The sequence below is a fragment of the Cnephaeus nilssonii genome, assembly GCF_951640355.1.
Source record: "Cnephaeus nilssonii genome assembly, chromosome: 12".
Taxonomy (NCBI): domain Eukaryota; kingdom Metazoa; phylum Chordata; class Mammalia; order Chiroptera; family Vespertilionidae; genus Cnephaeus; species Cnephaeus nilssonii.
Window position 1 is genome coordinate 44,575,373 of NC_137083.1, and position 25,333 is coordinate 44,600,705.

At 37.5% G+C, this 25,333-nt stretch overlaps 1 protein-coding gene across 3 annotated transcripts in view; it reads left to right on the plus strand.

Annotated features, from left to right (window-relative positions):
* SUGCT (succinyl-CoA:glutarate-CoA transferase) overlaps positions 1–25,333 on the plus strand; it is a 538,921-nt gene that overhangs the window by 200,568 nt on the left and 313,020 nt on the right. For all 3 annotated transcript variants that reach the window (XR_013814318.1, XM_079786519.1, XM_079786520.1), the window contains exon 12: positions 22,708–22,810. Coding sequence is in view for 2 of the 3 variants with exons in the window: in XM_079786519.1 (XP_079642645.1) it covers positions 22,708–22,810 (103 nt within the window). In the remaining variant the exon portion in view is untranslated. The remainder of the gene's footprint in view (positions 1–22,707; positions 22,811–25,333) is intronic.

The following is a 25,333-nucleotide window of genomic DNA, read 5'->3' on the forward strand; positions in this document are numbered from 1 at the left end:
TGCTACCTGGGTCTTGAAGGGCAAGTAGAATTAGGTAAACGAAGAAAAAAAGATAGTTCTTAAGAGGAAATAGCAAACTAAGTGTAATTTCATAGGGAAGAAAACAGTCACGTGAGGAGAAAATTTATCTTGGAAGATGACACCTTTTAAATTGCCTTTTGAAAAGTGCTGCACATGTTAAGCAGGTGTGTGTCAATATAGTGTAGTAAAGGCATTTCTGACATGTTGGTTACACTCAGTTGTTATAAATAAAACTTCACAGCATTAGGATAAATTTACCTTATAAACCGCTGTGACAATTCCCTTTAGTGAAATTATTTTTAGTTTTGAATGATCATATTTTTTTCTAAATTATGTTTCTAATATGTAATTGAATACTTGCTTATTTTCAGACTTTACTATATTATAATGTTGTAAAATTAAATGCCCTAGTTCAGGGCCTTTTAAACAGAGGTGCTAAACAAATACTTTTTGAATTGATTCAAGCGTTTATTAAAAAGCTTCATTTAATCCTGGCAAGAGAGTAAATTTCTTACGGTAGAGCCTATGTCTTTTTTCTTACTAAGAGTTAATTTATTTTGGAGCAGTTTTAGGTTCACAGCAAAATTCAGAGGAAAGTACAGAGAGCTCCCATTTCCCCCTGTCCCTTCTCAACATTCCCTACCTGAGGGGTACGTTTGTTACGACTGATGAACCTACACGGGCATATCATAAGAGACTGTATCTTTTTTATTTTATTTCTAGGGCCTATTGGGGTTTCAGGCACTCAGTGAGGGAGGGGAAAAGCTTCCAAGGTTTGGCAGAACTGGCCAAAGAGAAAAGAGGGAAGACCCTTAATGTCAGGTCAAAATAAAAACAGAGGAGCAGTGGTAGCCGGACATGAGGACTTGGTCTAAACTAACCGAGGAGACCTCTGTTGTGATCACTTACTGTCAAAAGCCTGAATTGGAGATGAGAGCCTTCCTTTGACTAACTCTGGGGCCTTGAGCAAGTCCTCTGAGAGCTCTGAGCCTCAGGTTCTCCTACATCTGACACACATTCCAAGACCTACCTCATAGTGAGAAATAACAAGCAGAGCAGGCATAGAACTGCTATCATAGCACTCAGCACCCCCCGGTGCTCAGTCTATTTTAGGAGACTCTCACCCCTCAAGAATCATAAATTACAGCTCCTGAATTTTTTATTATCAGTTTATATCATTTTTTTTTTAAATTCATGAATCGCATACTTTGGAGAGGATTTTCTCCTCCAAACTGTAATTATATGAATTAACTTCCACAATTTTGATTTCATAAAGTTCTATTTAACTGCCAGTCAAATCCTGATATAACTTGGTAGTATTGTATTGATTTGAGTTAATTCTAGCAAAAGCAAAGCATGCCATTCTAGTTGGCCAGTATGGCCTTGCTCCAGCTAACTTAAAAAAATAAATTTAAAATAGCTCACAGGACTCAGGAATACATTTAACTCTGCATAGCACTCTTAATAAAGGCTATGAATAGTGTTTAGTATTTTTATTTTTAAACCACAAGTGGATCTTAATAACTAGTATTCTATTCCTTTTCAGGAGACATTTGTTTCTCAGTGTTGGCAGTGACTTTGGAACTTGTGAATATTCTACTTGCTCTGTTCTGTGTGGTTGTGACTGTACTCTATAAAGAATGAAACACTTCTGTGTGTCCCTTAGTTGCTCTGCTGTGTTAACAGACGCTATGAAAAGGTTCAGTTTTGGGCCTTTGAACTAAGTAAAATACATCCTGTGTCATTTTTATGGTTAAGTCTTTCAAAGCTTTAATGAATCTTAGGCTTTCCTGAAAGCTGTTGACTTACTTTTCTATTAAATAACATCTGTAATACCCTTAATTTTTATTTTTAGTAGAAAATAACACTACCTCATATTTTATTTCTAACTAGAGACCCAGTGTATGAAATTCATGCACTCATGGGTCTCCCTCAGCCTGGCCTGTGCCCTCTCGCAGTCCGGGAGCCCTTGGGGGATGTCCGACTGACGGCTTAGGGGAGCAAGCCTAAGCCATCAGTTGGACATCCTTAGCACTGCCACAGAGGCGGAAGAGGCTCCCACCACTGTCGCTTCGCTTGCCAGCCGTGAGCCCGACTCAGGGCTTCTGGCTGAGCAGCGCTCCCCCTGTGGGAGCGCAATAACCATCAGGGGGAAGCTCCTGCGTTGAGTGTCTGCCCCCTGGTGGTCAGTGCACATGATAGCAACCGGTCATTCTGCTGTTCGGTCGATTTGCATATTAGCCTTTTATTATATAGGATAGCTATCTATCTCTTGCCCCTTCTCCTTTCTCTCTTTCTTAAGTCCCCATTTCAGTCCTCCTTTTTGCCTTCTTTCCCTGCCCCATCTTCCTGTCCTTATCTCGTCTTCCACATTTGAACTGTTTTAAAAAGAAATAATAAGTAGGCATCATGTATCAACTTCCTAGTTGGGTTTTACTTCTTTGTATGAAGGCTTCATTGAACAAGTGGTTTGCTTAGAGAACAGGGAGGATTTTATCAGGGGCCACCCTTATGATATCATTTAGAAGGGCTGGAAGGAACATCCAATCCATGGAATATAACCCTACTTTACACTTCGTTTGCTAATTTTAGAGATTCTGCAATTATAGATTTTTTTGGGGGGCTTAAAAGTTTGCCCACTCTTCAGGTTTAAATAACACAGGGAGAGTGAAAGCAGGAACTCTTATTCCTTAGTGAAATAAGTTTTTCCCAGACCTGTTCCTCAGACTGGGTTTTAATGTGGAGAAGACAGAGGGATCATGCAAGCAGTGTTTGCCTAAGGTGAATGAAGAGAAGAATGCAAAGCCCCAGAGATTAGGTTCCCCTCACCGACACCCCTGCCAGGCCGGGAGGCTATGGAAGGCTCTTTAAACTCTGATTAATTCCTCCCCTCTCTAAACCTGGCAGCAATTGACTCTCCCATGTCTACATGTTTTTAATATACATAGAAAAACTTATTGTTTTCTTCTGAAGATTTTTTTTTTGTTGGACTAATAGTCTCTTTCCCATCTGATCACATTTAAAATCTCTTCTGCCAACCCTCTTCCCCCCACACCCCAACTTCTATTAGTATCTTATGAGGCTGCATTTCATGTGATTTATATACATCCTCAACCTACATATTTAGTTTATTGTAACCTCCCCTCAGCCCTCCATAATGCTTTGAGTCATATCATTGTAGGTTTATCTTGCGTACGCCGAAGAGGGCTGATTTGGATAAATAGATCTGACATTTGGTGAGGGTCACATTTGTTTTCGTATGCATTCCATGGAAGCTCTGCCATTATCAGCTAATAGATGGTCCCTTGTAAAATGTCTGTGTTTTATGTGGTCCATTTTCTGAATGTTGGTGATTTGGAGATAGATTTAAGTGGATATGTGTTGTTACTATAAAATCAGCCCGGAGGGGGAAAGAATGAAACACAGCCCTGGAATGCATCCTTCTGGCTTACAGAATGCAAAGGGAACCACCGCAACTCCAAACCAGCTCCTCATGACCAGGGCTCTTTCCATCCTGTTAAGAGAATTCTTTGTGACTGAGAATCAAATGATGATTTTAAGTGAGTCAGGATGCAATGGAATGTCATCCCACTCACCACCCTTCCTTCTTTTTTTTTTCCAAGAGGGCTATAAAACATCCCACACTGCCTTTTAGTAGAAAGAATTAGGTGGTAGTGGTGGGATATTTATATGTCCTTGTGGGGTGAGGGTGGAGAGTGATGGTGGTGGGTGGGAGTCCAGTAAACTGTTTCCCTGAATAAAAAAAATAATTTCCTTGTTTCTCTATTGAAATGTAATGTATATTTTTAGAGACATAGAACTTGGTGAGCTGGATAGAATTTGGATATCATTGAACTTAACCCCTTTATAAGTGTAAGAACTTAGAATTTAATAGCATGTTGGTCAGAGACCCCTGGAAATCTGGTGGAGATTCCACAAAGCCAACTCCAAAGGCCTTGGTGTGGGGAGGGTGTAGGCACAGCTCTCCAGACATTCTGGCTGACCTTGTTTTGCTCTTGACTTGAATTGAATAGAGAATCTAGAGTTTGACTGGTTCTCCTATGACCCTGTTTTGAACCTCAGGCTCCCAGACTCATTTCTGCTCTGCCCAAATTCCTGCCTGCCTTTGGCTCAGACTGAGTTCTGTTTGGCAACTACTTTGCCCCCACTTGGGTTCTATTCTTACCTCCTTTTAGCTTTGGTTTTCCAGCCTTCCTTGGGTCTTTGATCTTACATCAACTGATGTTTCTAGTAAGAGCTGACAGCTGACATCCCTGCTGTCTTGACTTCCACCGGCTGTCCAGCATCTGGACATATTCTCTAGTGACCAGCTGCTCCTGACCATCTTCACCTGCACAATCCACAGTAGCTTTGGCAAGCTACTCACTGCTTCCGGTGCCAGACTGGACCTAACATAGTTCTACTTTAACATGTTTTTTTTTTTTTTCCAGTGTCATCACATAGTGCATTGGTGAGACTGAAATTGGAATCTTCTGATGATCAATGCCTTTTCCACAGTACCTACAGAATAATTGCTTATTCTCCTTTTCTATAGCTATACATTTTATGTTTCAAACAATGCTTCCTAGTAAAAGAGAATAAGTGAACATTCTGTCACCCTCAGACCCCTCATGTACACACACACACACACACACATACATACACACTCCCCTTTTAGTCATTCAACTTATACATTTTCCTTTCTTAATGATTTTTCTTTACTGTATTGTGAACTGTTTTTCTTTTCTCATTTGCTAATGCTGGAAAAAGAAAAACCCAGACTTTGGAATGTCTGAGTTTATTTAAGTCTCAGAACTCTTTTCAATTTAATGAAGGGAAACAAAAAAGGAAAATCAGAATGCTGGCCTGGATCTTCCTGGTTTGGGATTGGCCCTTTTTGGTGGCCATTGCTATATACTGTACTTGGAAAATAAGAGTCATTGATGGTTCTCAGCTATTTTAAGCACATAAAAGTATAGAAATAAATTATGAAATAAATTTAGAACTACCAGACAGTTAGAGAGCAATTGTGAGAAACATAATTGTTTTATAAAAATTTTACATGCTATTTTCTAAAGTAGATTAAGAGAAGAGGATATATTTAGTATATTTAATGAGGTAGAAGTAATAGATATGTGTCACACTTGCATACTCAGCTAACTGAGAGTATATATTCTTTTCTAGTTTCTAAGGGACATTTACAAACACTGATTACAGACTAGGTCACAAAGAATATCTTACTAAGCTTCAAAAAAGAAAACTAAGCTACAATGAAATATTTCAGAAATCAATAACTAATTTAAATACACAAGCATAGGTATAACTTTAAAACACAGTGTTGTACACAAAAAAAGTTAAAAAAATTTAAAATCTTAAGTAACTATTGCCTTACAGCATACTATCCTAGAACTTATTGCTTTAAAATGGGTTGGGAAGGTTTTTTCTTAAAGGACTAGAGAGTAAATATTTTAGGCTTTCTTGTTAACTCTACCATTGTAGCAAGATAACAACTATAGACAATACTTAGTGAGTGAGTGTGACTGGGTTCCAGTGGAATTTTATTTATGGACTCTGAAATTTGAATTTCACATAGTTTTCATGTCTTATGAGATATTCTTCTCTTGACTTCTGTCAACCATTTAAAAATGTAAAATCCATTTTCAGCTCAAAGATTCTACACAAACAGAATAAATGTGGCCCATGTGGCCCTGTCTTGAAACAATGATTTATTATTTTTTATGTTTCTAAGGTTTTTTTGGTGGTATTGCTGGATTTTAGGGGGCCCACTTATATAGTTGTTTTCAGCTTCAGGGGTGGGGAACCTTTTTTCTGCCAAGGGCCATTTATATATTTATAACATAATTGGCCATACAAAATTTTCACCTTAAAAATTAGCCTGCTATATTTGGTCAAAGATTTAATTAACTCACCTCTAATGCCTTGGCAGGCAGGGCCAGACCTAATGATTTCTCAGGCCTTATATGGCCCGGGAGCCAGACATTCCCCACCCCTGCAACCAAAGCCTAGTTCAGAACTCATCCCTAACTCTCTTCAGTTCTCTGGTTATCTGGGCTGGAAAGTCCAGGATGGCTTCACTCGCATATCTGGTTGGTGCTGCTCATGGCTGCATGGCGTGGCTTGGCTCTCTTCACCTTTTTTATTCTTCAGGCTGGAGAGCCTTTCTTACATGGTGTTCTTTGAACACCTGTGCATCAGGTAAGGGCAGAAGCCACAAGGCCTCTTGATGTCTGGGCTCTAGAACTTGAATTGTCTCTCCCACCACATTTTATTAGTCAAATTTAAACCAAAGACAAATAGTTTATTCTTTTAGAGAATTTCTTACAACCTTAACATGCTAGTGTACATTATGAATCCCTGTGGAGAAATAGTAAGTAGTGACTATTTCTTATGTGACTAGAGAAACTTTCTTTTCTTCTTCCTCTTCTACTATTCCAAACATCTATTAACATATCAAGGTATGCTAGTGTGTCTGGGAACACAATTTGGGAAATAAGAGTATATAATTTAATATAATTTATGAAAGTAAATTCTAAAATAATAGCAAATAGAATAATTATATTATTATAATATATTTATATATAACATAATAATGATAACATATCAGAACGTATTTCAGGTATTAACATTATAGGAAACCTAGGAGTTGAATTTGCATAGGAGTTTTGAATTTTACTGATGTAGTTCTTGGAGTAGACTGGATTATCCTAATATACAAAAAGCCAGGGGCCGTCACAACTGAAACAACCAGATGGATGACTGAACACAGGCTGCGTGGGGCGACAAGGCTGGCAGGGAGGTTAGTGAGGGACGACCAAATGACTGAACAGCAGGCTGTGTGGGGCAACCAGGTCGGCAGGGGGGTTAGTGAGGGATGACGAAAGGACTGAACAGCAGACTGCGTAGGGCAACCAGGCCAGCAGGGAGGGCAGTGAGGGGCGACCAGACTGGCGGAGGCGGGAAGTTGGGGGCGACCAGGCCAGCGGGGGGGGGGGGGCAGTAAGGGGCAACCAGGCCGGTGGGCGGGGGGCAGTTGGGGGCAGCCAGACTGGCAGGGGGGCAGTGAGGGACGACCAGACCAGCAGAGGGGGCAGTTGGGGGCAAACAAGCCGGCAGGGGGGGGGGCAGTTAGGGGTGACCAGGCTGGCAGGGGGGAAGTTAAGGGCCATCAGGCAGGCAGGCAGGTGAGCAGTTAGGAGCCAGTAGTCCCAGATTGTGAGAGGGATGTCCCACTGCCAGTTTAGGCCTGATCCGACATCCCCTGAGGGGTCTCAGATTGGAGAGGGTGCAGGCTGGGCTGAGGGGAACCCCCCTCCCCTGTGTAAGAATTTCGTGCACTGGGCCTTGAGTTTTAATATAAGAACAAAAGACCTACATATTCATTACCTAAGAAAGATGGGAAAGGCGATGGGATATTCACAATATTTTTCTAGGGGTTGGGAAATACTAAATCCAAAGAGTGGGATGGAAGTTGGGAGAGAGAATAAAGTTGATCTCTGAATGTACACTAACAAGTACAGGTTGTTCACTAAAACAATTACATTTGTTAGATTAAATAAAGAATGTACTTATAGTGGTACTACATATAATACTACAAGAATACGCACTGGCTTGGTGGTTCAGTTGATTGGAGCATCGTTCTATACACCAGAAGGTTGAGAGTTTTATTCCCAGTCAGGGCACATACCTAGGTTGCAGGTTCAATCCTCAGTTGTGGTATGTGTGGGCAGGTAACCTACCGATGTTTCTTTCTCACATCGATGTTTCTCTCTCTCTCTCTCTCTCTCTCTCTCTCTCTCTCTCTCTCAAATAAGTAAACATATCTTCAAGTGAGGATAAAAACCTTTTTTAAAGAATAATACATTTAAAAAATTTATAACTAATAGAGTTAAGCACGTACTAAATACAAAAGCAGAGTACAGAAAACAGTTTTTCCCCCCATATAATCCAAAAATGTAATAGAGAAATTGCATGTGTGGTAAACAGCAGTGGCATTAAGTACAAAATTAAGGACAATGGTAACAAGATATGTATGGGACCTACATGAAAGAGCTATAAAATTTTCTTGGCTAGGTAGACTAAATATTGTAAAGTTGTCAATTTTTCTCATTAATATTTTAACAAAACTTTAAACACCATTTCAATGGGATAATTTTTGAAATTTAACAAATTCTAAAGTTCATCTTCAACAATAATTAGACTAAATGAATTTTTTAAGTGTTGAAGATGACAATCTCTCTTATATATTAGAACAACTCCAATGTTTTAATACCATAAATAAATTGAAAACAAAAAAAAAGTGGGGAACATATTTCTAACAATAACTACAGATGATGGTAGTTATTTTATAAAAGGAACAGTCAAATATATCTAATTAAACCCACAATAGCCTCAATAAATTAACTTGAAGAAATAATTTTTATTAACTGAAATTCTAATGTTAAAGTGATGTATGAAAAAGCACTTGGTCTTACTAGTAATTAAATATCTATAATAATAAAAGCGTAATATGCTAATTAGACCAGACGTCCTTCCGGACAACCTTCCGGATGAAGCCGGGGCTGCAAGGGCCGAGCTCCTTGCACGAATTTCATGTATTGGGCCTCTAGTATACAAATAAAACTGGCTCAAATATTACTTTTTCTTTTTATTATTAATTTTTTAATCACTAATTTTTAAACATAAATACTAATTAGTGTTGCCTAATGTATAGTAAGACATATAGGTTCATGATCTGCTGGAGGTAAAGCAATTGCACAGTAGACATATAGAGCCTGAAAGCGCTATTCTTAACTCAATAATTCTATTTGGAAATATCCATCCTTTATTTCCTCATAAATCTCCTTAGATGAATGAAAATGAAGACACTTGCAGAATTGTGCACAGTAATGAAGTACCACAAAGCACATTGATATCTAGCATTAGGGAAATAAATAAATACTTATTTTGAATTAATCTATAACAAAGGAGACAAGGATACTAGTATATTTTGAGGTAAAGACAGTCTCTTCAATAACTGGTATTGGCAATAACTGGACAGATACATATAAAAATAAAATTGAACCACTTACACCATATTAAAAAATAAATTAAAAATGAATTAAAGACCTAAATGTTAGACCTGACATTAAAAAATGTATAGAAGAAAACATAGGCAGTAAAGCTTTGAAATTAATCTTAGCAATATCTTTTTGGCTATATATCCTGGAGGAAAGAAAACAAAAGAAAAAATAAACAAATGGGACTACCTCAAACTAAAAAGCTTTTTCACAGTGAAGGAAATCATCCATAATAAGAAAACAAAGGAAAACACTGAATGGGAGAACATATTTGCAATTGATACATCTAGTAAAGGGTTAATATCCGAAATATATAAAGAACTCATATATTTTAACACCAAAAAACCCCAAACAACTCAATTAAAAAATGGGCAGAGGACCTGAATAGACATTTCTCCCAAGAGGACATACAAATGGTCAACAACATAAGAAAAGATATTCATCATCATCAGGGAAATACAAATTAAAACTAAAATGAGATGACACTTCACAGTTGTTAGAATGGCTATCCTCAATACACCATCAAATAACAAGTGTTGGCGAGAAAAGGGAACCCTCATACAATGTTGATGGGATGGTAAATTGGTGTAGCCACTATGGATGACAGTATGGATATTTCCCAAAAAATTAAAAACAGAGCTGCCAAATGATCCAGCAGTTCCATATCTGGGTATTCATTTGAATAAAATGAAGACATTAATTTTAAAAGATATCTCCACCTCTATTTTCATTGCAGCATTCATTGCTAGTAATAGCCAAGATGTGGAAGCAACCTAGATGTCCAATAGATGAATGGATGAAGATGTGATATGTAAAAAAGAATATTTGCAACAACATGGATGGACCTAGAGGGCATTATGTTAACATAAATAAGTCAGACAGAGGAAGACAAATATTGTATGATCACACTTTTTGTGGAATCTAAAAAAGCAAAATAAGTGAATTAAAAAAACCCAAAGCAGAAACAGAACCATAGATATAGAGAACAAGCTGATGATTGACCAAGGGGAGGGGTAGGGGTGTGAGAAAGAAAAATACTTATTTTAGGAATATTGTACATTCACTAAAATTAAAGTTACTGATAGTTTTTCATAGGAAGGGAGTACTTATTATAGAATATTAATTTTAAAATGCAAAATTATATAACAACAACAAAAAGGAATGGCAACAGAGGAGGTAGTATAGCTAAATATTAACTTTTGTCTCTGGATAGAATTATAAGATTTATTTTCTCATCCTTATATTTCTGTTTGTTTTCCAAATTTTCTAATATGAACATTATAGTAATTAAGAAATTAATAAAACTGACAAATAACCTTGCAACACACACCAATTTTTCATAGAGCTAACAATACAATTCCAAAATAACCAAAAGCAAACAATTCTGTGCTCTGTTTTACTTGGTAAACATACCTGAAATTTTATTATAAGCCTTTTGTCATTGAGGACTAAGAACAGGATAGAATATAAAGGTCAAAATAAAGAGGAGAATTTATTCCTCCAGTCATTAGTTCATGTTCTTAATTTCACTTTGTGAGAATATCAAAATAGAAGGTATCTTAGACTTTTTTCTAACTTTTATATTATTCTGGATAAAAGCTAAATTTTTATAATTATATATTGTACGTATTTTCAGTTAAGTTTTCTCTCTAATAAATTAATTGAGAAAGTTGTATCTTTTCCTTGCTTTGACTTTGGAAGGGAAAGTGTAAACTTGGTTTAGAGGGGGAAGGACCATGACTTTTGTTTGTGTGCTATAAAACTTTTCAATTTTTTGCGGGAGAGAGAATGTTTTGATGAATCACAGTCCACCAGTGGATTTTGTGTGCCATAAGTAGCAGACGCTACTAACAATTTGCGCATGCTTTTTATGGTTGTTTACTGCATTGTTCAACAAAACGTACGTACTTATTTTAACAATAACCATGCAAAGCATGTTAAAGCAACAAGTTTATGCAAAAGCTGCAAATTAGAGAAATGTCAATAATTTTATGATAGTTGGTTACTTTATTTTTCTAAATATGTCAGTTTATTCATGCAACAGTAGCAGTTGAATGTGACATGTGATGATTAAAATGTTATTTTTCAGTGTAATAAATGAACTAAAAAAGTTCTGTTTCATTTAGGATACTTTTTAAAATAGCCGTTCTTTTTCCCATTCCCAAGGTCTTTCTAATCTGAATTATTCATCTGTAAGATATCAACACCTTAGCATTAGTGAATTCTCAACAGCACTTTTTAGCATCTCCTAAATGTACTCCTGGAATTAGAAGAGTGTGCCTGTGATCTACAAACACAGTAACCATTGATGGTGTGATTTAATTAGGCACATGAAATAGTTTTCCCAGTCTGATTTATATTTCTAACTACCAAGAACGCCCTTTGAGCATATCCAAAGAGCAAATTCATTAATGAACTTACTCTTCTCAGATATATTCTTGAGAATGAATCAGTTTTGTAATTTGGTGCTGGGAGTCCACGGGGTTGGGCTGATGGGGTTGGGCAAAGACCTAAATTTTACTCGCCTTGTAGTGATGAAGTTTAAAATTCCCGTCTCATATTCCTCTTCCATTGTTTTGCCATTTTCCCTTCCCTTTCTTTCCCAGCTACTATTGGGCTTGGCTGGTGGCCTGGAGGAAAATCATGCTAGCCTCTTTTATTTTTCTCCAAGTCATGCTCTAGTTCAGCTCATAACATAAAATCATCACAGAATGTATAATTAATGCCAGAACTATCTAGGGTACGCTTAAAGATAAATTATTTAAATTCTTAAACTAATTAAGTAATTACTTAAATTTAGTAGAAGATTTAAAAGTGATTCAAAAATATTAACAAAGGGAGGTATCTTAGTTTGGGTTTTCCCAAAGGCAGACCCTGATCCAGGGACTTGGGTACAGGTAATTTACTAGGGAAATGGTCTCAAGAAATACAAGTGAACACCGGGGAGAGTGAGGCCTAGAAGGGTGCATTGACAGGCAGGTCGCCATTGTGGGCAGCTGGGGCTCCGTGGTGCTGGGGAATACCGAAAACTGTGTGGCACATTCTTCAGCATCATCTCACCAGAGGATGGGGAAGCTGGGGCATTTATCCGCCAGCTCCTGTCTCCCCATGTTTGAGGATTGCCACAGCAGGTGCAGCCCAGCCAGCTCCAGGGTGTTGGAGAAAGCTCACATACAAGGAAGAGATGCCGCAGTTTGAGATGGGAAGCTGGCGGCAGGCTGAAATGGCCTGTCTATCGCTGCAGTAGAATTTATGTTGCTCAAGGGCAACATGGGATAGAACATCTACAGCCTCTGCAATTGTTGGTGTCAGAGAACAAGAAAGGCTGAGTAGAATCATGGTTAACCTAAGTTGAAACTTGAATTAGACTGCTCAGCCTTCAATACTGTCCTGTCCTATTAGTTGTAAGATGTTTGGCAAGCTGTGTGACTTCTTTGTTTCAGATTTTTTTTTTTAGTGTAAATTTGGGATAGTAATAATAATCCTTATCTCTAGAATTGTTGTAGAATTAAGTGAGTGAATGTTGCAAAGGTAAAACTCAGAAGAGTGCCTGGCATGTGGGAAGCACTTGATACGTTTACTAATTGTAGGGATCTGGCTGGGCAGCAGTATAGCAGGGTGGTGGCTAGTTTGTATGGTGTAACAGAGTTCTGTTAATGAAATGTACGTTTCCGTCTTATTGGGCAGACATGAGGCATGTTGACTTGCATTAAGTACTAACAACAAAAACACCTTAAAACAAACAAACGCTTCCTCTGTTTTAGTGAAAGATGCCAACATCTAGTGGTTCCCTCCTAGGCTTTGCCCCTTGGAAAAAGAGCGAAGCCAGTTCCTGATGCCACCCCTACCCCAATTTCACTGTGGCCTAGTTGGCTGGGGGCTGGGGCTGCCCTGGAGGGAAACTATTTACCCTGAGTTTGGACCAGAGACTGACACCCAAAGAACAAATGAAACAAGTACAAAGGGCTCAGTCTGCGTTTTCTTTCCCTGTTTTGTTTTAAACCTAAGTAGGAAGGTTCTGAGACAAGAGCATGGGCAGCATCACTCTCCCCAGAGACCAGAGGGCCCGTGTCTGCTACAGGTGTAAGAGGAAACGAATGTTTCGCTGTGTGCATGTCGTCTCCTCTGTGGGCAGGTGGCACCCTCAGTCACCTCTGTCACCCAGTGACTCAAAAGTGACCACCCAGGGCAAGTCACTCTTGAGGGCCCTGGAGCCATTGGTGCACAGATGGTTGTAAATGAGTCTGCATCAGGGAGGTTGTTGTCTTTGTTCCTGTGTCCGTTGGGGTGGCCAGCCTTTCTGCCTTCAGGTTCAGATGGAGAAGGCCACCTCTGAGCCCTCAGACAGAAGGAAGTGGGGGCGGCCAGGGCTGCTTCTGAGCTCCCCTCCTCTGAACGCTGCAGATGTTAAAGCTGTCAGCCACCCCTCAACGTTTATCTGTGGCAAATTGCAGGGGAGGTTTCTCTGAGAGGGACGTGGCCAGGTGCAGTCCAAGCTGGCCCTGGGTTTCTGGAGAAGGCGCAGCAGAAGGCTAGGGCTTGGGCCCTGTGGGCACTGCTGGGCACTTCCCCTAGAAGGGTCTCCCATGATTTTTTTTTCTTGTGGACACCAAAGAGAAGACAAGTAGATGGCTCTTTTAACCAGCTTTCCAGGTTTCTGCCGCTTCAGAGTTTCCCCCCAAAGTCTCACCTTATTTAGAAGAGAATAAAAAGATAACTAAATGTAAAAAAAAAAAGGATCAATGGGAGGACGTTTGCAGAGGCAGATTCTGGGATGAATGTGAATCGCTGTCTTCTAACATTTAGGGCATTGGTTTTCAGCTGGGAGGAATCTTAGAATCTCCATCAGAGGGAGGAGGCTAGTGAGGGTGGGGCCAGGGAGGACAGAGGAAGAGCAGGAAGACTGGGAAGCGAAGTCCTTATTCAGCTATTTCCAAATGTGAGGCGAGTGGCTGCTGAGAGGACTGTGCACCCTGGCAGAGCGCTTCCTGCACTGTGTCCCTGCAAAGGCAGGCTGGGTGACCATTCTTCTGGGTTTCCAGTGCTGGAGGAAATTGCCAGTAAAATTCATTTCGCCTTTGGGATCCTTTGAAATCAAACACAGCATTTTATAGCCTATAACTCTTTTTTCTTTATACCATTTTCATTTTAGTGTATTGTGTACAATAAGAACATAACGTTTTCTTTTCTGAGGCTATTCATTCATGGAAGACACCAGATGAGGAAATGAGGAAATCTGGGAAGCCGTGGATTTTCATACTTCATTGGAAAATTTCCTTTCTTTAGTGGGTTTAAATTTAGTAGAGATATATCACAAATGGAGTTTTGAAACAGGAAAATTAAGGAAAGCAAAATTGGTCTTTTGCTTTCCTTTACCATATATTGGGACTTAGATTATGTTTAGTGTGGTGCTGATGGTCTAAATGTGTATTTTAACCGACTGGGGACTATTAGAGATGGGCCTCATAAATCACCTAGGTGATATGTTTTAATACAGCGCACAACTGGGTTAAAAGTAATAAAAAGATGCCTGTTGGTCAAAGGAAAAGAGATTGAATTTGACCAGGAAAAAAATAATAAAAGTTGGATCACAAATGAGTGTCTTGTGAGCTCTAAATGGCATCTGACTAGCAGTCTATAAGGAAGCTTCTTCAAATATCTTAAAAATAGTACCAGTAAACTCCAGGTAAGATGGCGGTGTCAGAGGCAGCGTAGTTTATGGATCTTCCCAAATGTCCATATAAAAACAGATAGAGCTACTGGAGAACAAGATTGGAAAAATAGTGGAAAACATTTACAACAAAATGACAAGGAATTCACTTGCACCCCAAAGAGTGGGAACAAACCATCAAAAATCATAGGAAAGCAAGAGATGAGCATTTGTAAGGGAAAACATAGAGCAAAGCATTGGGGTCTCCAATGGACCAAAGAACAAGTCCAAAATAGCCTACAGGTGATCTTTGGAAGGCACAGGGCAAATTTGTCAATAGCAACTACAACCAGGAAGGGAGTGCAGGGGGTTCCTGGTAATATCCGAGAGACTGGGGCGGTATAGCTTCTTTAAAACCACCCTCCACTAGAGAAATGAGTGAAATAAAAATTAAGCAGGAAATGGATAAGAGACATAAGGACAGAAAAGGTACAAATAAATCTAATAGAGGGAAAGAGCCTCAAGAAGTTTTGAAAAGCAAGTTACCGTATATATATTCTTAGCACCACACAAGAAAACTGGAGAGGGATTTCTGTGATTGTAGAAAGGCTATTTGAACAAAGCCTCCTTCTAAAAGTTCAGGAAAAGCTAATTTGATATAAAAAAAAGTAACACCCTAGCTGGTTTGGCTCAGTGGATAGAGCATCGGCCTGTGGATTGAAGGGTCCCAGGTTCAATTCTGGTCAAGGGCACATGCCCAGGTTGAGGGCTTGATCCCCGGTGGGGGCCGTGCCGGAGGCAGCTGATCAATGATTCTCTCTCATCATTGATGTTTCTCTCTCTCCCCCCCTCTCCCTTCCTCTCTGACATCAACAAAAAAACATAAAAAAATAAAATAAAAAGTAACAGAAAAGTGCAGAGGTCAAATCTTATTCAAGATTATAAGATACAAAAGGGATAAGCAGAATAATATTCTTATTGACTTCCCATATTATGTTTGCAATGATGCTGCTTAGACTGTGCAGATAGTCATATCAAAGCTGGTCAGGCCACAAACCATTATAATCTATCACCTACACTTCATTTTGAATTTATACAGAACAGAATGTGTTTCTGAGCTGTGAATGATGATTTGTATGGATGAGAATTATTAATGTGGTAATAATTAGTGTGGATCTTAAGACATAGTGTCTACTTTGCCTAGTAAGTGTCTCACTGAGTTTAAGAGCCAATTGTATGAAAAGTCCTGAGCAGCTCTGAACTAGAAGGCGGTGATCGGGTTTCCTGGATATACTCGTCTTACTCCCTACATTGTGTGGCCTATGAATTGACATGCAGACAAAGGAGAGAGATAGTGAATGCTAGGAGGAAAAAAGATAAACTTCAACCATAATTTATCAGTAATGTGTAGAGATAAATACCTAAGAGGAAATAAGGTCTGAGGAAATTACAGGAAATATTAAATCTATGATTCTGTTTACGGTAGAAATGCCGACCAACAAATTCCAGCTGTTTCTCTGTGGGTTATGGAAGTGTCACAGGTCTGTTTATAGTTAACTGCATTGTAGACTCAAGCCTGGGTCTTAAGGAATCTCTTTGGTTGGGTTTGGCTTTACTTAGATTTGTCTAAAGAGACATTTTCCTATTGGCAATACATTTATGGACTGTAGCCCTGTACCAAATTTTTATTTCCATAACTTCTATTTTAACTTCTTCTCCCTCCTTGCCAACAGTTTGCCTCACCAGAAATGTTAGCATAGTTTTATTTACTTAGCATTTATGTAGCACTTACTAGTAAAATGTACCTTTAAAGTATTAATATTTTAATTTTTCATGACAAGCTTAAGAGCTAGGTACTATTTTTTTAAACCAACTTGAAAAGCAGTCTCAAAGGACAAAGAATAATGAAGTAAATAAAGCTAAAGACAATCAAAAGGCTAGGAGAAGAAATTTGGAATGCATATAACTAGTAAAGGATTTGTATATAGGGTACTTCGACTCTGAGAATGAAGGTACCTATTGAGAAGGGTCCAAAGAGGACACTAGACATATGAAAAGATGCTCAATGTCACTAATCATCAGAGAAATGCAAATAAATACGACAGTGTGATATAAGTTCACATTTGTCAGAATGGCTATTATCAATAAACCAACCGACAATAAATGTTGGCCCAAATGTGCACTGTTGGTGGTAATGCAAACTGGTGTAGCCACTGTGGAAAGCAGTTTGGAGTTACCTCCACAGATTGAAAATGGAACTAACCTTATGACCTAGTTATTCCACTTCTGGGAATTCATCTTAAGAACTGAAACACTAATTATAAAAAATACATGCATCCCTATGTTCATTGTAGCATTAGTTACAATACCCAAGGTTTAGAAGCAGCCTAAGTGTGCATCAGTAGATGAGTGGGTTAAAAGCTTTGGTATTTTTACACAATGGAATACTACTTGGCTATAAAAAAGACTGAAATCTTGCCCTTTGCGACACGTCTGGACCCGGAGACCATTATGCTAAGTGAAATAACCCTGCCAGGGAAAGATAAGTACCATATGACTTCCACTCATAGGTGGAATCTAATGAATAAAATAAACTAGCAAATGAAATAGAAACAGATTCATAGATAGAGAACAGATTGACATCTGTCAGAGGGGAGGAGGTTTGGGGCTGGGTGAAAAAGGTGAAGGGATTAAGCAAAAAAACCCCCAACAAACAAACTCATAGACACAGACAACTGATTACCAGAGGAAAATGAGGGTGGGGGGAAGCAGAAGAGGATATAGGGAGGATAAATGAGAATGGAAGGAATCTTGGTTTGTGTGGTGAACAAACAATACAGATCATGTGTTATAGAATTGTGTACCTTAAAACCTATATAATTTGATTACTCAGTGTCCCCCCTATAAATTCAATAAAAGGTGGGAAAAAAAGAAAAGAGTTCAGCTGAAAAATGGACAAAAGATATGAAGAGAAAAGAAAGACTAGAAAGAAAAGTATCTGAAAGCTTGTAAATTTATAAAAATATGTTCAATTTCTCCATTTGTGAGAAATGCAACTTAAAGTTACCACTTCTATTAGATTGGCAAAACTTTAGTCTGACAATAACAACTTGGTAAGAACCTAAGGACATTGAGCATGGCGGAAGCACAAATTGGCACCAACCACTTTGTAGAGAAATTTGGCAAAATCTAAGATAGCCAATGATGTGCCTGCTTTATGTCTCTGCAATTCTATGTCTGTGTATAACTTAGGGAATCGATCCCACAGAACAGAGAAACTGGAAATAATGTGCCATTTCTAGGAGAAAAAATAAATTTAGAATTATTTCACAGAAACGTGCCAAGTGGATAATAAAATGAATGAGCCAAATCTACATTTGTGAATATGGATAGATCCTGAAATTAAAATGTTTAATAAGAAAAGTGAGTTGCAGTGTAAAGTTTAAAAACACACATCCAAACAGATACACACACAAAATATATATACAATAACAAGAACATAGAAATGCACATGAACTTTTTTGGATGGTGGTTACTTCTGAGAAGAAAAAGGGGGAAAAGGTTAAGGAGAGGTACAAAAGGGACTTTTTTGTACCTGTGTCTGTGTCTGTACCATTTTGTTTCTTAGTAAAAGATATGAAGCAAATATGCTAAGATGTTAACATTTTAAAATGTGGGTGGGTGAGGGGATAAATATTTATATTATTTTCTATTGTTTCCTAGTAATATGCTTCTTTTGGGCTTGTTCGAAAGGTTTCACAATAATAAAATAAAAAATAAATTTAATAAATTAAAAACTAACTCTCATGGGTAAAGTCCTGGATTTTCTTTTAAAAATCTTTGGGAAAGGTTGTTATATTGAGATAAACTTCCAGAAACCTTTACGTTATGTGAAGAGCATCTTTTCCCAAAGTTTTATATTCAGTTATTACTGGTTTATAATGTAATGTGTTTTGCAATTCTTCATTGTTTTTGTTAAGTCTATGTAAGATGTTTACTTAGCTTTTTCACAAAATTATTAGGAGTTTAAAGGCACAGCTTTCTGGGTCTAGTCATCTGTACATCCAGAAAGTTGGTATGTTAAGAGGATGAAACTAACGTGTGCAAATTTTAATATATATATATATATATATATATATATATATATATATATATCCTACATAATAAAAAGGCAATATGCAAATTGCATCACTCTGCTACGCCCACGATTGGGCCGGCTGGAGGCGCGGGGGGCGGGACTCAGGGTGGCCGATTGGCTGGCGGTAGGAGCGGGGGGCGGGGACTCGCGCCCCGCTCCTACCGCCAGACTAAACGGCCGACGCTGTGGAAGACGCTGGTGGTGGCCGATTGCGTGGCTGCTGGCAGCAGTTTTCTGCCAGCAGCAGTTTTCCTCTGGCCACCCGCCTATCGGAGCGCCTCCTGGATCGGAGTTCCTCTCGGGGTGGCCGATCGCGCTGGCGGGAGGCGCTCTGATCGGCGGGTGGTCAGAGGAAAACTGCTGCTGGCGGAAAACTGGTGCCGGCAGCCAGGTGAAAGTCTATTGCACGAAACTTCGTGCAACGGGTTTCTAGTGTATATATATATATATATATATATATATATATATATATATATTATATTTTATTGATTTTTTACAGAGAGGAAGGGAGAGGGATAGAGAGCTAGAAACATCGATGAGAGAGAAACATCGACCAGCTGCCTCCTGCACACCCCCTACCGGGGATGTGCCCGCAACCAATGTACATGCCCTTGACCGGAATCGAACCTGGGACCCTTGAGTCCGCAGGCCGACGCTCTATCCACTGAGCCAAACCGGTTTCGGCTATTTTGGGTTTTTGTTATACAAATATCAAAAGTTATTTTCAGAAAACTGTGGTTGGCAAATCTACAACCCTACCGTAGAGACAGTATAGCAAAAAGAAGAGGGTTTTTTAAAAGTTAAATGTTGATGTTAAGAAATTGAAACTTAAGAAATTTAACCTTAATATAGCAGTGTTTTATCTACCTAAATGATGCTGTCTGATTAACAATACCCAATCCAGCATCAAGTAAATTCAAAAAAATCTAGAACTAAATATAGGAGTTAATTTAGTTAATTCACAAGTATGAATTGGTACTTTTTTATATATATAGATATATGTATTTTTATTGATTTCAGAGAGGGAGAGGAAGAGAGAGAGATAGAAACATCAATGATGTGAGAGAATCATTGATAAGCTGCCTCTTATACACCCTTCCCTGGGGATCAAGCCTGAAACCGGGCATGTGCCCTGACCTGGAATCGAACTGTGACCTCCTGGTTCAGAGGTCGAAGCTCAACCACTGAGCCACACCATCCAGGCTCCAATTGTTTTTTGAGTTTCGTAGAGGAGGCTCTAGCTTTGAGGATCACTAAACTGGATCTAAGGACACCCTACTTGTCTTATCTTCCAGATTGTGTTTCCCTGTAATTTAGATCAGCTTTTAATAATTTTTTAGCAGAATTTTTGTGGCTAAATAAAACATGCGCTTAATAACTTTTTTTTTTTTGCATAGATAAAGGAAAGGATTCTACATCAGATTAGATCAAGAGATAGATTTTCAGTAGAAAATGATGGATATATCCTCTGGGAGGAATGGAATGCAGACATGCTCTGTCTCCGAGTTTAAGGCATCTATGAGCAATTCCACACCCACACCCACACAAATACGCAAACAGTGGTCACAACTGCATCTCCAGAAGCTGCCTCTCTCCCGTCTCATTTCCAAAGTGCATCCACTGTTTTCCATAACATAAAATAAATCCCTCTCTTTTGCCCAGTGGTGAAAAGCTTATATAAATACTAAAACTTCAACTATCCCCTTGAGCTTTCTCTTGGCAAGCCTGCAGCTATGGGTTTGTTTGGTTATTGACATATGTTTTCTGTGTAGATCTTCCAGGCCACTTGGGTGAGCCCAGTGGTGATAAATGCACTTGTCTGGAAAATTTAGCAGACTAATCATTATAACACTCTGTTTATGAAAACTTAAATAATTAACACTCTGAATGAAAAGGCTCTATATTTGGAGTATCTCTTTTATTCTTTCAACATACATCATTTTGGTGATATATAATTATATAAATCTTCGAAAGTCTTAGCCAGGAGATGACTTTAACAGTCATTGAAAAGAAAATATGGATGTGAAGGACTGGTTAATGCAAGACATTTAATCTTGCATTGCGGTGTTCCCATGGAGGAATATTTTTCAATATTTGGGAGTGAAATATTTTATTGTGTACTAAATAGGGATAATTAACGTTACTAATTTGTAATTAAAATTTATAATGAAAAAAATCTTTATTTCTCATAATGGGGAGGCATTATATTTACAGACAATAACCAAGACATTCTGTAGCTGTTTGTAGAATAAGTGGATGCATGAATAGGATTAACTACATTCCTAAAATGTAGTATTACCTACATAAGAAATTATCTGATCCTTACTTATATGGAAATTTTAATGCAAAATAATAATGTAAATTATTTTATATAAATATATAAACATTACAGTTCATGTAGCAGTCTATCTTTTAGAGAATACATTAATTCAAAGTTTATTTTTTTTCTTTCTTTGTATCTACTAGAAGGCAATCAGAGAACTGTCCTCAAAGTTTTGATAGTGTTTTTACACTTTTTTCTATAGTGGAAGAAGTCCATTTCTCTAATATAATTTTCCATGGAATCTGTAGATCTGAGATGAATTTTAGCTATGTATAAGAGAGTTGAGTAGAAGTCCTTGAATACTAAACATTTCTACTCTATTTGCACTAGTGAAGTAATTTACTCGCTGCCAGTAATCTACCTTAGCTAATGCTTTTAAAAAACCTTTTCACCTCGATTGTTACTTTAAAAATAATTTGCTATTTTAACAATTAGCAATTCTAAAATTCTTCATATACTGTATATAAACTATGAATGTCTTTGAGGATCCACGAGTCTGTTCTGTCTTAGAAGAAATATGAAACAGTAAATTTCATTAATGAATTAGGTTCCCTTTCCTCCCTTATAGAGAAAATGAAGACAATCAAATAAGCATTTATACCTATGAACTCCAGTTTTAAGTTATACTAAAAACAAAACAAAGGTAAAGGACTTTAATGAATTTGAGTGTTATTGGCTAACCTGAGATATCAGTCTTTATAAGTAATGTCTAAATTTGTTCTGATTAGTAAGTCACAATATGGATAAATAAGTAACTAAGATGATTTTTAGTAATGGTGTGGCTATTAAGTCTGATGCACTTTGAATGTAATGGTGATAAAACATGTTTTAAGACAACCACATTAGTTTATTTTTTTGTTTTGAGGAGTAATATAGTATATTAGTGTCTACGCCTGAGACCCGAAAAATACTTTGCCCAATAATATGATATTCTCAAAATTGCAATGATATTATTTTTATAAGGAACTCAATGACACATTGAAACTCAATACCATTTTTCACATAATCTCTCTTCTCAAAGGGAATCTCTGTTTAAAAGTACATATGGACAGAAATAGGAGGAATCACATCTCTAATCATGGATTTTCAACAACTCTACCTGGTTGGCTACAATGCAACGTAAGCCATTTCATATAGGCAACATTCTCTCAAAACTAGGAGCAAAGAAACTAGAAAACACTGCCATTACTGGTTGCTGCGAAAGAGGGTCACATGAGAAAAAAAGTTACCTTTTCTAAAAATAATATATATTTTTATTCATTTCAGAGAGGCATGGAGATGGAGAGAGAAATAGAAATATCAATGATGAGAGAATCATCCACAGGCCACCTCCTGCACACCCCCAACCAGGGATTGAGCCTGAAACTCAGGCATGTGCCCTAACTGGGTATCAAACCATGATCTCCTGGTTTATAGGTTGATGCTCAACCACTGAGCAACACTGGCCAGACACCTTCTTTAAAGTATAAAAATGCATCCTTTTTCGGTCTCTTTCTAGGTTTGAAGAAGAAATGACCAGCAAGTGGTTACATCTCTTTGAAGGCAGTAAGGTCCCCTATGGCCCAATAAACAATATGAAGAATGTATTTGCAGAACCTCAGGTTTGCTTTTTGAAGTTTTTATTACACCATGATTAAAACAAAAATTTGCTTTTGTTTTCTATCCAGATTGATTCATATAAATATAAATTAGTCATTAGTCTTACACTTTAATCATATAACTTGATATTTTACTGTTATGTTAAACTATGGGTATTAAATAGAAAGAATTAGAATTTAAAATGAGCTGTCTACAATCATACTTTTATGTTGACCAGATCTAACATATTTCTTTAGCCGCCACTACATAAAATTTCCAAGGTCAGGGCATTTTTCCCTTGAAAAATAGAAATATAGACCACTGAGATGTTGGGGTCAGACATTCAGAAAACGTCCTCTGTAGAAAGAAATATGAGAACTTTCACAGTTACAGCCTCTTTCTCGTAATATAGGTCTCTTAAAGTGTACAAAGCAAGGCATAGTTAATTCTGCAAATGAGAGGCTTTTATATGCTTTGATTAATGTGTGTTATTCATGAAGAATAAATTGTACTTGAATAGAGATTTGTGCTCTACCTTGATACAGGCTCCTTAGTGGGGCCCAGGAAAAAGGGTCAACTGAAAAACAACACAGTTCTTCTATAATATTGTTTAAATGGTTATTTTTAGATAGTGTCAAAATAATGTTTTTATTTTAATCAATATCATGGCAAGCAATTTATCATTTCTGAGATTCATATATTAATCCCAAAAGCTAGAACTCCATTTCTCTGGGAAGGTTTCACTGTGATTATTTCTACATCTTATCAGTTTTCAAAGTTTTGAATTTCTAGATTTTTAAAAATTCTTTTGATTTATATAGTGACAGATATTCTTTGAAATGAATTGTTGAAAATGGGATACACTTTTTGAAAACTGACCTAACCCTTTACTTTGGTATCTTTACCTTACATGAATATATATATTTAAAAGAAAATATATTGATTTAATTCAATGTTTACAATATTTACTGAAGAAAAAAAGTGAATGAATTTAGGAATTCTGCTCTGTGCTATTTTTCAGCCAAGACTGTGAATACGGCAAGGCTTTGTCTATAATAAAACAACGAATGGTCAATAAGTATTTGAAATGAGGGAGCCCACTTGATACTCACTGAGTTTATGTGAAAGGGTCCCCACCACATCAGCAAATTAATTCCTTGTGATTCCTTGTGGTGAGGTAGCAATGCACACACTCTGAAAGTGGTAGACCACACACCCCGTCTTCTTACTTCATAACCTTGAATAAAAGGCAAATCTTTGGCTTTACGCTGTTCTGGCGGGGTGGGGGGGGGAAGGGGGGAGAATGGTTGGTTTTTATTGTTACTTTTCTGCTTAAAACTGATACAAAGCTATGTAGGGCTTTACCTTAAAATCATTTGGAGGGCATATTTCTCCAGAGATAATTCCTGAGAGTTTTTCAGCAGTTTTGTTGCTCCACTTGTATTTAATCAGGGGTAAAGTCATTAAAGTAAAGAATGTTACCATAAAAAAATCTTTAGATATATTCTAACATTACCTATTTTTTAGGCTTTGATGAAAAAGGATACACCCATCACCTTAAAATTGTTTACTTTATGGGCTGGTTCAAATTGAATATAGGATAATTAGAATTTTCATTTCCAATTTTCTCTTGTAGTTAAGTTTAATTATTTCAATTTTTTGACCTGTAAGAAATTTCTATTATTGGTCTATGGTATATTTCCAGTACTTAGCTCATTTCCCAAATGGAGAAGGTTGAAATTATCTAAGCCAGGATACCAACTTTTCCTTCTACCCTCAAAGGCTCTGAAAACTGCCTTCTTACACACCAAAAAATAGATTCTAATTGCTACAATCCTAACCTCAAAAATTCTTAAGCATACAGTGATGGTTGTTGATAATTTTACTCTAGTTGCAAAAGTAGAGTTGGTCTCTTATACATAATTTTATTCTTCTATGGAATTTAAATGCTAAATTGTGTGTATAAAATTTATCTGTATTTTAGTAAGACTAGAGGGCAATGTATTATTATTACATTTAAAAAATAACCAGAGGCAACTATGACAATTGTTAAGTAGGACTTTTTTGCACAAGAGGAAAGGGCATTGCCTTTCCCCAGTGCTTGGAGATATTTGGCTCATTTAGAAGGAAGTGCATATAATTTTGAATTTTGAAGGAATGTAGACTGTGAAAAAAATCAGAGTATTTTTCTTAATTTGTGTAAAATAACTGATTTTACACAAATTTAAATAGGGCATCTAAAAGTAACTATTTTGATAGTTTATTCAAGAAACCTTTATTGTTAATGTACCAGGGTCAAGATATTTAGTATGAATTTGGTAATTTTCTTCCTTTCTGAAAAATAAATTCAAAATGGACTTCACCAGCAAGTACTCAATAAATATCTGTTGATGCATGAATCAGCAAATGAATGAACTGATTCTCTGCAAAGTATAGATTTTTCCAAATGATCCAGTGACTGACAAAGCTCTACCTATGGGCCTGGCTGAAAAGCCTTTGGTTGAAAAGCTCAGGGACTAAGCATAACGTAATGGTTAAGACCATGG